At 46.5% G+C, this 13,347-nt stretch overlaps 1 protein-coding gene across 1 annotated transcript in view; it reads left to right on the top strand.

The window, feature by feature from the left end:
* NUP85 (nucleoporin 85kDa) overlaps nt 1–12,872 on the top strand; it is a 13,556-nt gene extending 684 nt beyond the window's left edge. Inside the window, exons 2-18 of the mRNA XM_010002733.1 lie at nt 72–255; nt 1,017–1,087; nt 1,597–1,640; nt 2,618–2,687; nt 3,626–3,747; nt 4,079–4,213; nt 4,771–4,893; nt 5,257–5,388; nt 5,790–5,896; nt 6,177–6,260; nt 6,871–6,936; nt 7,714–7,865; nt 7,960–8,077; nt 9,431–9,531; nt 11,198–11,349; nt 12,042–12,128; nt 12,684–12,872. Coding sequence (XP_010001035.1) covers nt 72–255; nt 1,017–1,087; nt 1,597–1,640; nt 2,618–2,687; nt 3,626–3,747; nt 4,079–4,213; nt 4,771–4,893; nt 5,257–5,388; nt 5,790–5,896; nt 6,177–6,260; nt 6,871–6,936; nt 7,714–7,865; nt 7,960–8,077; nt 9,431–9,531; nt 11,198–11,349; nt 12,042–12,128; nt 12,684–12,785 — 1,850 coding nt within the window. The 3' untranslated portion in view covers nt 12,786–12,872. The remainder of the gene's footprint in view (nt 1–71; nt 256–1,016; nt 1,088–1,596; nt 1,641–2,617; nt 2,688–3,625; nt 3,748–4,078; nt 4,214–4,770; nt 4,894–5,256; nt 5,389–5,789; nt 5,897–6,176; nt 6,261–6,870; nt 6,937–7,713; nt 7,866–7,959; nt 8,078–9,430; nt 9,532–11,197; nt 11,350–12,041; nt 12,129–12,683) is intronic.
* Nucleotides 12,873–13,347: the final 475 nt, after the last annotated feature.

The raw sequence follows: 13,347 nt of genomic DNA, 5'->3' as shown, positions 1-13,347 counted from the left end.
GACCCTGTTCGGCCGCGCGGGTGGGTGTGCGGGCCGGGCCGGGCCGGGCGGGCCGGGGGCTGCGGCCCGAGGGCTCAGCGCGTGTGTTGCAGGCGGCGGGGATGGAGGGCCCGGCGCTTCCCGCCTCTTCGTGGTCCGCAGGGATCAGGACATCTACATCCAGACCCTGCGGAAACTCTTCAACGAGTCGCACGGGATCTTCGTCGGGCTCCAGCGGAGCCAGGAGGAGCTGGCGGAGAAGTCGAGGAAGGCGCAGTGAGTGGACGGGGAGGGGGAAACCTGGAATGCTGGGGGCAGGTGCTGGGCCCCTCGGGACCAGAAGGACGTGGAGGGGCTGGAGCGTGTCCAGAGAGGGGTAGTGGAGCTGGGGAAGGGGCTGCAGCACGGGTCTGAGGAGGAGCAGCTGGGGATGTTCAGCCTGGAGAAAAGGAGGCTGCAGTGACAGTGTTGGTCTCCTCTCCCAAGGAACAAGTGATGGATGAAGAGGTAACAGCCTTAAGTAGCACCAACAGAGGTTTAGACTGGATGTTAGGAAGAGTTTCTTCACTAAAAGGGCTGTCAGGCCCTGGAGCAGGCTGCCTGGGGAAGTGGCTGGGGCTGGGGACATGGACTGGTGGGGACATGGTCTGGTGAGGCCCTGGCAGTGCTGGGTCAGTGGTTGGACTCAGGGATCTTAAAGGTCCTTTCCAACCAAACCAACTCTGTGATTCTATGACACACCTGCCATCCTTCTCCAGCCAGGCAAGTGCCATTGACCTTTACAAGTCCAGGCTGCTTAGAGCTGCTGAAATCAATAGCAGTGCAGAAGAATAATGACTGTTTGGGGATAATTTTACCAAACAAGGCCCTGATCCTTCCAGTAACAGCACAGAGCTCACTGATCCCCCACTGGACTCACTCAGGCACTGGGCCCATCTATCCCTGCAGAGAAACTCAGGAGGATTTAGTGGGCAAGAGGCAGGAAATTATAAAGCTCAGACACCTCTCTCCAACCAAAGCCTTTTTGTGTTTGGCAGGTTGGTTCAAGTGAGCAAAAACTACCGGTCAGTGATACGAGCCTGCATGGAGGACATGCACCAGGCAGCCAGTAAGTTTGTTCTCTCACTGCAGTCACAGGAAATGCTGCTTGTGGCTATAAAAGCAGCATTTCAGTTGCAAGCTATTGCAGCTACTGTCAAACAGCATGCATAGATCTCAGCAATTATCAAACCTCCACTTCCATCAAGGAGATTTCGAAGATGGTTTGTAAATCTGGTCAGAGATATCTGGTTTTTTCCCCCACTGTCTTCACTGATTTCCTGGGGACTTCCAGCCTTTTCCTATTCTGGGTTGCAGCCTTATGGGAAGCTGAGTTCAAATTAAGAAAAAAGTCAGAGATTTCACTCTTCTCTTCCATCCTTGCCCTGTAGCCAGACCCAGATTTGCACAGGGTTTATTAAAAAAAAAGTTATAAAGCTTCTATAAAGTTATCTTTGCCATGTGTGTACTCATTTAGGCCTGTGCTTGATGAGTGATCAGGTATTGTCTTTTTATTTTTTGAGCCCAGAAATGGCTGTGAAAGGTAAATATGTTGCTTTTTGCTTCTTCTTCCCTCAGTTTCAACCCGGGATGCTGCCCTGCAGAGCCAGTACAGCACTCAGGTAACCTGCAGCCCTCTCAGGTGGTCACAATTGGCTAGTAAATTCCTTAAGGCCAACTCTGTGGCAGGTGGCAGTTTAGATTTAACTCTGGCTTAGTCTATTGGATGCAGTTTGTGACCAAGAATAAAGGGGAATGCTCCTGCATTCCTGAAACAATAAAAAGATGCCTAACATCTGGATCCACTGCCATTTCTTAAAACATATGGGCAGTGTTATAGGTGTGATGTTTTCTTGTCATCTTTAAGCCAGCTGTGGGCCAGTACTCATCTGTCTGAAACATCACCTCCCAGACACTCAGGTTCCAGTCAAAGCCTTGCAGAAAGCTCTTGATGTTCACCACAAGCTGTCAGACACCAGAGGAGCCTTCTGGGGAGGGCAGAGTGCTCACAGTAGTTTTGTCCTGTCACCTGCAGTCATGGTGCTTCACTTGCCTTTTCTCCCTTTGCTGGTTTTAATTGTCAAACCTTAGGAGTGAAAAAAGGCTGAAAAGAACACTTTTTATACTACCCAGTGTTGCCCACTGCTGACAGATGATGATTGCTCTTCAATACACAAACTGTATCAATGTTTCAGTGTGTGTAGAGAGGTTGTGGCCTGTTTCTGTCTTATGTCAGTGTGACATTTGTCTGTGAGAACTGAGTTTAACTGATTGCTATTGACAGCAGATGCTTTTGTGTGGTTAAAAAAAAAAAACCCCAAACGGGACAATTTACAAAATCTGCAGTTGGGCTCTGTTTTTTTTCGGTTTTCTTTTCTCTCTGAAAGGGAGCTGATCGGAACCCTCCAAGTGCTTAGTTTGAGCTTACTCTGCTCTTGCCAGCTTTACAAGTAGAGCTTGTGGAACTGATGGACTAATCTAAGGGTGAGAACTGAGTTTAACTGATTGCTATTGACAGCAGATGCTTTTGTGTGGTTAAAAAAAACAACCCTAACTGGACTAATTACTAAATCTGCAGCTTGGCTCTGCTTTTTTTCAGGTTTCTATTCTCTCTGCAATGGAGCTGATCTGGAACCTGTGTGAGATTCTCTTTGTTGAAGCAGCTGCAGGTGAGGAGTGAACTACCCTGATGTTAAGGCTGAAGGGCTTTTTAGTTGCATATTTGTTGCAAAATGCCTATAGCAGCCATGGTGTTATGTTTTAATATGTTTTAGAGAAATGACAAGTGTCAATAAGCCTTTTAATACCTCTGCTGCCTCAGTAAATTGCCTTCTGTATATGGAATTATGCCAAGCTATTGGATTTGCCTTCTACTTTACCCCTTTATAGTTCACTGCAATTTAAAGTGTCTTTTTGACAGCAAGATAGTGAAGAAGAGTGATATCAAAAGTTGTTGCCAATGTATTTGATTTCTAAGCATAAACACATCTTTAAGCATCAAATATGTGGGTGCCAGCAAACGTTTGCCCATTGTCTGATGCAGCTTCTCTAACTTTAAGGTGTCATTTCTGAAGTCAGTTTGTTTGCAGTGGCATTTTTCAAGTAGGAATCATTATTTTTGTAAGGAAATTGGATGCTGCACCCCACAACACTGCTCGCAGAGTCCTAGAATTCAGGAGAGGGGTTCATCAGTTGTAGATTGCTTAACCTGAAGAAAAGTTAATCATCCAAATCGTTTCCTCTTATTCAGTTAATAATAATGAATTGATGCTAAATTAAGCAAGCATTTTGTCATTGGGCAGTGCAGGGTTTGGGATCTGAATCACTCACCTCTTATTCCTTCAAGTAACTGGTTAGGGTTTTCTGCTGGACTCTATTGCTGTTCTGTCTACAATTTTCCACATGGAAATCTGCCAGCAGCCGGGTGCTCCCACAGCCTGGCTGCTTAAGGAACTATGTTGCTTTGTGGTTGGAATGTGGCAGGCAGAAATCCCACCAGTACCCCTCAGCCAACCTCTGCCAGACCAGTAAGGGTAGAAGCATGTGAAATAGCAGTTTGGGAACAAGCACTTGAGAAGTAACAGAAGGAAATCTTCTCTGGCTGCAGCTGGGCCCCTTCTGCTTCGCCTGCTGGACTGGGTTAGGCTCCATGTCTGTGATGTGGACAACATGGTCCGTGAGGTTCTGAGCAGTGAAAATCCACCCAAACACGAGCTCTTCTGGAACGTGGTGAGTACAGTCACCTGTAACTAGGGAATTGATGCCCGTGTGATTTGCCTTCCTCTTCCCTACTTGGTGCTAGAATACATCTCAGAAACTGGTCCCTGCTGCTGTCTGTGTTTTAAGATCAAGCCATTCTGGAAATCATCCTGCCTCTCATTTCCATCCCGATCCTTTTGTGATCCAATAGAGGGCAAGACTGACACTATATTTGAATGATCAGAGCCTACAGTTTAAGCATTGAAACTCCACTTCAGTTGCCTAAATCATGTTAGGATTCCCCTCTAAGCCCCTCCCTGGGTGTTTCTGCAGAGTGTGGTGCTCACAGGGGGTTTTGCAGGTGGACACCTTTGTGCTGCAAGGCCGGATGGATGAAGCTCGGCACCTGCTCTCCAAGGAAGCCAGTGCCAATCCCAGCTCAGCAAACGTGTACAGAATCTTGGATGACCTGATGAAGAAGATGCCTGTGCCCAGTGTATGTATCACGTTGAATTTTTCCATGCAGTTCCACTGGAAAAAGAGAGCCACCTCCAGTGTGGCCCTGTAAGGTTGCAGTTTGTTCATCATTAAAACATCTCAGTCTTAATCCTTTACAGCAATAACATTTCTGTTATTAAGTTGCCCAGAAGACCTAAGCATTCAGATAAAAGCCTGACAGGTGACAAACCAACACAGTCAGAACGACCACTTCTGGAGCAGGGCACATTATCCAGTTGTCTGAAACAGTTCCTGTTGAGAACTGTTCTCCTGTACAGAATATTTTCACTTGACTTTGCCAGTAGTTTCCCTGTGTTGCAGTGATTTGTTTGTGTAGGAGAAACTGCAGCTGCATCACAGTCTTGTCATAGACTCTCCTTTGCCTTACTTAGGTGGGTAAAGTAAGACAATTCAAAAGCAACTGTAGGACAAGGGAAAAAATGGATGGCAGCCTTGTGTTTAGCTTTTCATCATTAATAACTGTGAGTTCAGCCCAAGCAGCTGTTGCAATTTGAGTTGGTGTTTCCTTTATTTTCTGTCTTGCCCACTGTTCAGCTTGGCAACACCCAGACACTGACTGAGATGGAGCTGAAGTGGCAGCACTGGCACGAGGAATGTCAACGTTATCTACAGGATGGAACTTTTGCTTCCAATCCCCACGTGGAATCCATCTGCAAGGTTTGTTTTTGTTGGGAAGGAAGGAAACTGTGGACAAGTCTTGGAGCCATCCTTGTGTAATTCAGGAGGCCTGTGTAGCCATAAGTAACTTCAGTATGCTGGATGATTTGTTCATTTAATCAGGAGTTTTCAGCCAGTCTTCTGTGCTGTGTTCTTTGTTTTGCAGCACTCTCTGCAAAGCTGGGCAGATGGTTTTCTCTTCATGTCCAAGGCCATAAGGCTGATTAGGACACTGGGCTCTGAGCTGGATCTTTGTCCTTTGTTACTTGATTCAATCCTGGGAGCAGTGCCTCCCCAGAGTCACCACACAGCTCTGTACATTGCTGAATGGGCAGAATCACTCCTCTTTTGTTCTCCCATTAGATCCTGCTGGGAGATGAGGATGCCATCCTGGAGAAGAAGGAACTCATGACTACATGGTACCACTTTCTGGTCACCAGGCTCCTGTACTCCCATCCCACTGTGAAGCCCATGGAGCTGCGCTTTTATGCCCAGGCATGAAACACAATTCTTAGTATTATTTTCCACTTTTCCATGGACACAGGGGTTATTGTACTTAGAGGAAAACTTTGGGAGGGTTGACCTGATGCAACAACTGTGTTCCTGTAAGACACTTCCTACAATTTGTGACTGGAGAGGGAGACTGATGGAGTGGACAAATGAGACCCAGTCTCTCCAGTGCCTGATACTACCAGTCTTGTTCCTGCAAATTGTTTTCCCAGTTTCCTTATGCTAAAATAAGGGAAAAAAAGCTTTTGTTAATGAGTTCAGCCTCCTCTGTGGCATATTCTTTCCCATAAAATAACCTACCTGAGGCTGCTACATCCAAACAAATGTCTTCCTTTGACCATCTCACAACTTGTGCATTTATCATGCCTTGTAATCTCATTCCACAGTCTAGTATGGACCTGTTCCTGGGTGCAGAAGGCAGCCCTGAGCCTCTCGACACCATTTTAATGGCAGCCTTTGAATTTGAGATGCATCAAGTGATCAAGGAATGCAGGTTGAGTTAATGGTTTTTACTTCTTTGGGCATTCTCTGCAGTAGTATTTGGGGTACAGGCCAGGGGGACCACCCACCTGATCATCCTTCCAAAGAACTAAGTAAATACATGTGAAGTTGGCAGCAATTGAAAGTATTCCATTAGGTCTGGGACATTGCAACCAGGCATTACACTGCAGTACAGATCTGTGTTGGTAAGAAATGCCTGTGGAAAACCTGACACATACGCTGGCAAAAAAAAAGGCTTAGTTTTTCTTTTCTTTTGCTTGCTTCCAATGCAGCATTGCCCTGAGCAACTGGTGGTTTGTGGCTCATCTGACTGACTTATTGGATCACTGCAAACTCCTGCAATCTCACAATCTTTAGTAAGTATTTGCATTGATTTGCTCAGACACCAAGAAGCAAGGATGGCTGAAGCAGCATGTGGATTTGGGGTGAAAAGGAGCATCCTGGGCATTTAGAGAAGGTGAACAATAAAGGTGCTGCATGTGCCTGTGAAGGCAGGGGCAGCTCTGGTGCTCATGAGGAGCAGAAGCAGTTGCTGACCTGATGCACTTGACGTGCTGCTCAGCACTGCCTCAGTGCAGGGTTACTTAAAAATACAGTTTTATCTGAAACATCAAGGGCCCAAATGTTTGTGATTATTTGGAATGGTGAAAAATCTCATCTAAAATGAGTTTCTAGTCTTACACTTGAAATAAACTGAAGTCTGAGCAATTGGTGTTTGCTGTTTGAATTTCCTTGGAGTTTGTTTCTTACAGCACCTCCTCTAAATTACATCTGCCAAGTGCTGTAAGTTTTTGGCACGTCTCCTCAAGGAAAAAGCTGACCAGGCCTGAGGTACAAAGCTTGGGAAGAGCCCGTGAGAAGCACATGCTGCATCAGTGGGAAGCACTTGTGAAATAAATCAGCAGGCTTTTCCAAGGAAGTGCAAACAATAATGCCTGTTTATTTTCATCTCTCCCTCTCTCCTAGTTTTGGTTCCAACATGCGTGAGTTCCTCCTGCTAGAGTATGCCTCAGGACTCTTCTCCCATCACAGGTAGCAACTTTGTTTCTTATTCAGAGGACAGACTTAACATCAGGGCAGCCAAAGCAAATAACTACATTAATAAAGCAAAAAGACAAACACAGAAGCCACTGTTAGGATTTCAGCAAATCTGTCCCTAAGGATCACACAACACCACCATGTCCCCTTTCCTGCATTAAAGGTCTATTAGAACCCATCAAATGTAGTGACCAGGACAGAATTGCTCCTGCCACGGGGCTTTTTTGGTAAGAGCAGCTAACACCAAAGCCCTGGTGAGATGCAGGGATTGCAAAGCTGTACAATAGGCAGCAGGTATTTGGGAGAAAGTTAAAAAGCCATTTTAGGTCTGAATACTGAGTTAATCAGAGCTAACCATCATGAATCATGGAATTATCAGAGTTGAAAGGGACCTCTAGAAATCATCTCATCCAACTCCCTTGCTAAAGCAAGATCCCCTGGAGCATGTTACCCAGGGCATCCAGGGGCATCTTGAATATCTCCAGAGAAGGAGACTTCACAAAGTTCTGGGCAGCCTGTCTCAGTGCTCTGTCACTCTCACTGTAAAGCAGCTTTACCTCATGTTTAACTGGAACTTCCCATGTTCCAGCTTGTGCCTGTTGCCCCTTGTCCTGTCCCTGGGAACTACTGAGCAGAGTCTGGTTCCACCCTCTTTGCACCCACCCTTTAGATACTTACAGGCATGAATAAGGTCTCAGATTCAGACTCAGATTCTCCCTGTGGCTTTCCTCTTGTCCCATGATGGGGATGCTGATGGTGTTTCTCCCTCAGCCTGTGGCAGCTGGGGGTGGATTACTTTGACCACTGCCCAGAATATGGCAGGGTCTACCTGGAGCTGCACATTGAGCGCATCCCCCTGAGCACGGAGCAGAAGGCCCTCAAGGTGCTGAGGATCTGTGAGCAGAGACAGATGCATGAACAAGGTGGGTGGTTCTTAAGTCTCACGGTTTTGTAGTGATGCAAGGGGAAGTGCTGGAAATGATTCTTGCCCTCTTCTCTTGTGTTTCCTCTCCCAAGTCCGGAGCATCTGTAAAATCATGGCCATGAAAGCTCTGCGGAACAATCGCTTGGGCTCTGCCCTGTCCTGGAGCATCAGAGCCAAGGATGCAGCTTTTGCCACACTGATATCTGACAGGTGAGTCTGGGGCTCCCAGACAGCTGCTGCTGGGCTGGCAGGACTTCCCTTGCCATGGACCAGGGAAGGTCCTGCTGCAGGCAGCTTGGGATTGCCTTTCCCTCAGACCAGGAACCTGCTTCTGGACTGGAAAATGACACCTCTGGGTACTCTCATCTGCAGTTAATTTTCTACACTGTTTTACTTCATAAAATCTAGAGGTGGAACAGATTTGCTTTAGCTAACAGTCCAACCCTCTTAGACCTTGCTGTGATAAAACATTTCTCTTGGCAAGATCTCTGGTTCACGTCCTGTTCTGGTGCCTGCTCTGACACAGCTGTTTGATGGGCTGCACCGTGGACCAGGGAACTGATGTGGGTGGAAAATAATTCCCTTGCTCTGCTTTACTCAGCAGATTATTTTTAACCAGTCTAGTTCACTGTGCAGCCTCCAAACAAGTCAATGGGAGCCACTGAAGCCACCATTCCTGCAAAAAAATCACAAGCCACAATGATAACATGTAACAGGATGAAGTTTTATCATGTCCCTGGTTTGCATAAAGTTGTCACATTATCTGACCTTGCAGGGGTGGAAAGGCTGTTATAAAATTGAAGAGGATGCCAACACTTAGCTTAGGCTTAGACAAAAGATATGGCAGCTGTCTTTATGCTTTTTAATCTCTGTCATTTCCTGTAATGTATATATTATTTATTATTACTTATTTTTTTGCTAATTGGAAACAGGCAGGTTCCAATCTCTTTGCATAGTTAAATATTGAAATGACCCCCTGGGCAGCTGGCCAGGCAATACTCCTTCTTCAGCTCTGGGAAAAGGGAGTAGTAAGAGATTGCTGAGGTTTCTTTTTTCATTTGCTCTCTGAGGGGGCAGGAATCATTGTATTTCTTTCAACAGAAGGTGCAAGAAAACCATCACAGGAAGCAGCTTTGAAAAAAAGCAGCATAATAAAGGCTGTGACAAAACAGATAAAAAGCTTTTAGAATTGTTTTGGTTCCTGCTGCTTATCAACTTTTTTTTTTTTTACACAGCAGTAAAATGGAGCTTTTGTTATGATCTGGGGGTGTTATTTATGCATCCACCAGCCTCAGCTTCCTGTGCTCCTTCCTTCACTTACTCCTTTTAAAGAATAGATCTTGACTACCACAAAATCCCGAAGAATAAATAATGCCTGTTAAATGCACTTAACACCGGCTGACTGGCCACTCCCAGGACACATTTTGGTGTCTCCTGAAACCCTCACAGGAGGCTGATGAAGGTGGAACTCAGTAAAGTTTCCAAGAAGGGATTAGGAGATACCAAATCCATGTGGATCGTGTTCTCCCCTTAGGATTTCATCCTGTGTTGCTTCCTCCCCAGGTTCCTGAAGGACTATTGTGAGAGGGGCTGCTTCTCTGACTTGGACCTCATTGATAATTTGGGACCATCCATGCTGCTCAGTGACAGGCTGACCTTTCTTGGTAAGAAGTGCCTATAGTTTGCATTAGGATCTGTTCTATAGAACATAGTTAAATCCATGGAATTATTTGGATTTGTCTCTTCCTCCATCTGGCTACATCCTGGTTTAGTGGTGAGGGGAAAGCAAATGACTGAGGGTGATGTGGGATGCATTTCTGTTGCATTCAGAGCAGGCACCTGTTCTGCACTGCTTTGAGCAGGATCCTCTTGAATTTCTGACATTTCTGTGCTTCCCCTTCCTTGTCTTTTTCCAGGCTGCATCCCTACCTAGAGAGACACTGAAATATTAGCAAACACAACCTGGAATCCTCAGGGGGCTTCCTTAGAGGACTAAGCCATTGGTTTAAGTTATTTTGACAAGATGATTATTTTACTAACTTTATAATAAGTTTTTCAAAAGCTTTTCCTGGCTCAAGGTGCCCATTTCAAGCTCCCTCAAGCAGAAGAGCTCTCCCACCTTTCCCCATAGCAGTTTTGCCCAACAGCAGTGGAGGGGCCTCCAGCTTGTTTCCTTTACACATCACAGCTTCCTTCTCCTGGCTGGGTCACACACAGGTTGTGGTTAATGCCCATCTGGCTGCAGCTGCTCTGGGGCCTCTGATTAACGGACCAGGACAGGAAATGGAGCCAAAATGCACCATCCTCTGGAGCCATGGCAGTTAGGAAGCCTCATCACTGCAGCCAAAATCTAACAGGAATCTGGAACAGCTGTTGGCAACCAGACTGGCTCCCTTCTGGCTGACACCAGCAGTATGAGGGTGATCCTGAATTTTCATCTGTTCCTATTTGGCCCAAGCTTGCAAAACTGCATCTTCTCTTTCTTTCACATTACCCTCATTTAAGCCTAGAAGCTCATTGTGACTTATCTCTTATGTCCAGTGTCACCCAATGCATCAGCCCTGAAAGACTGCAAGTTTGTGTAACTGTTCATAGGGAAATGACCTCCCTTTCTGCTTTTTATGAAAAATTCTGAAAGGCCTGAAAATATTTTGTGCTTTTCCCTTTGGAGGTTGTGGAAAGATGAGCTGTACTTTTGCTGAACACCTTTCATGTCTCTGTCTTGAGCTCAAGCTTTAGTCAAAGGTGAATCTGAATGGGCATCATTACATCTAGTATCTTGGCAGTTTAGTGGATACAAGCAAAGCTGCAGCATAAAACTCACTTTCACCCTCAGCCAGTTCTCTGATGATCTGACTTAATTCTTAACAAAATCAGAACTTCCCACATTAACAAAACTCTGTTTCCATTTAAGCAGCTGGGAGGACAGTGAAGCCTTTCAGACCTCCTGATATTCTGCGATATCAAAAGAACATTCCCCCCCTGCCTCTCTCCGTCCCATGCCTGGTCTCTGCAGATGCCACCAGCCTGTCTAAGCCACTTGTGCACCCTGTAGACACTCAGCTCCAGTCAGTACCAGTTGGTGAACTGGCTGGTTCAAGTAGTAACCAAGAACAGAGCAGGTTTCTAGCTGCCCTTTCTGCCTCTGTTTTAACCTTCCTTCATGCCCAACTTCCTATTCCCTCAGACTGAGCTGGGGGAGACACGTCAGGTGGGGATATTTCTACTCCAGGCTTCACAGAAGCAAAGAGACCTCCCAACACCCACAGCCTGGCCCTGAGCAGGTCTGACTGACACTGACACCTTTCCCTCCACCACACCCCTGTGCAGGCAAGTACCGGGAATTCCACCGGCTGTACGGGGAGAAGCGGTTCCCTGAGGCTGCCAGGCTGCTCCTGATGCTGATGACAGCTCACATTGCTCCCTGCTCCTTCTGGATGACACTGCTGATGGATGCCCTTCCCCTGCTGGAGCAGAAAGAGGTGAACAGGGCAGGCTGGTCACGCCTGACAAAGCTCCCCACACTTTTTCTTCTCTTCCTAACATGGTGTTTCAGAGTGGTGACCCCCCTTTCTGCCCCTAGGCAAGGACTTGCACTTCCAGTGCAAAGGAACAGCTTGTGCCAGTTCCAGAACTGCACAGACATCCAAGTGTCCTACCAGTGGGAGCACACGGGAGCCAGGACAGGATGATCAACTCATAATTTCGTTCCCTGCTTTTAGAAAACAGCAGGAGAAGTTTAATGGTGGGGGTAGTTGGATTACATGTGGGCTCAAGGATCATGAAGGTCTTTTCCAACCTTAATGATTCTATAAGACAGACATGCTGACACTTGAAGTCCATACTTCATCCAGTTCCCTCTGGCTTGGAAGATTTTTCTCAGGTGCTTCTTTATCCTAAGCCCAGCTTTTGCTTTATGATCCACCAGGAAAATGAGAGTTTATCAGTTTCAGCCCCGGGAGCCCCAGATCTGACCTCAGAGCCAACTCTGCTTTGTGCAGGAGGTGGCACTAGAGACCTCCCAGCGGCACTTCCAGCCTGAATTACCCTCTGATCCTGATTTAAAGGGGTAGAACGATCTGTGGGAGTGTGTTCCCTTCCTCTCAGTTATCTTCCCAAACTGTGCAGTGTCCTTAAACTCGATGGTGTCCAGTAAATCCTCTCATTTCCACAGGTCATATTTTCAGCAGAGCAGACTTACGAGTTGATGCGATGCCTGGAAGACCTGACGGCAGGGAAGTCAGACAAGCAGAAATTCCAGGTAGCTCCTGTTTTGAGGACAACTGGATAAGGAATTGGTGGGGCTTTGGGGGAGGTCAGGGACAGCAAACTCTTTACATTCCTACACGGGGGCAGAAATGAGGGAGAGCCTGTGTCACGAGGCTGGTGCATGGTGTCCTTTTTCAAGGCCAGCCAGATGAGGCCTCATCAAGAGATACTTAAGTGTGGACAAAGCCCCTACAGGAGCAGTGCCACTCCTCTCTGTGCTGCTGATCTGTGGTGCTTTTCCAAGGTGAATACACAGGCAGTGAAAAGCTGAGGTGCTGCCATCTTGACAGCTCAAGCCATGAAACATTCTAGGCACAGAACAGAGCCATTTGCTCTTCATGCAAACCTCTGCAGCTGCCAGAAGGCTTGGAAATGCTTCTATGTTGAGCTAAAAAGTAGGAAATGTAGCTTTTACTCTTCTCCGGTACCTGTGATGGGTAAATATACCTGTACTCTTAGTGACCTGCATCCTGACTGTCCAAAACTCAGACAAAGAATCTACCAGCTGATGGCTGCTCTAGCAGTCTGACCCAAACTCTGCTTTTAGGATGATGATGAAGAGACTATGAAAGTGGAGATGCTGAGACTTGCTCTTGCACGAAATCTTGCACGAGTCATTGTCAAAGAAGGCACGTTGGAAGGATCCTGAAGACAGCAACATATGATTTACATGTCCTCTGTGGCTCACTGTACATAAACCTGACTACTTTTCTAAGAATAAACGCCTTGTTTTGCATATTGTGTGGGGATTTGTTCTTGTCTTCCGTAAACATAACCTTAAAAAGATGTAAAAGTAACTTGGAAGGAGGAGCTGCAGCAGAAATTCAAAGTTGCTTGTTCCAGCACGACCTGCCAACCCTCCCCGGTGGAGAAAACCTCATTCCCAAGGGCAACATTGCCATGGCTTTTTCAGTTCTTTCCCTTTAATGCCCAGGAGTTAAATGACACCCACCTTTTAATCCACAGGAGGTTAGAAAACAGCAGCTTCTCTGTTTTTGCTTAGTTTGGATGGTCTTGAGATGAGGGTCTGAGTTTTGGGCTCTCCAGAACCAGCTGTGTGCTCCAGGAACAGTCAGTAAGGGCTCTCCACAGAGCAGAGTAGGGAAAACCATTTATTGAACATGCAGCAGAACAAACGCGTTTGAGATGAACAGTTATGGCTGTTGGGTCTGAAGCAGGAACCTCACCCTACAGATAAGGAACATTCATGA

The sequence above is a fragment of the Chaetura pelagica genome, unplaced genomic scaffold, assembly GCF_000747805.2.
Source record: "Chaetura pelagica isolate M959 unplaced genomic scaffold, ChaPel_1.0 scaffold47, whole genome shotgun sequence".
Lineage (NCBI taxonomy): Eukaryota > Metazoa > Chordata > Aves > Apodiformes > Apodidae > Chaetura > Chaetura pelagica.
The sequence above is the reverse complement of the archived record's forward strand: the minus strand, read 5'-3'. Positions and strand labels throughout refer to the sequence as shown.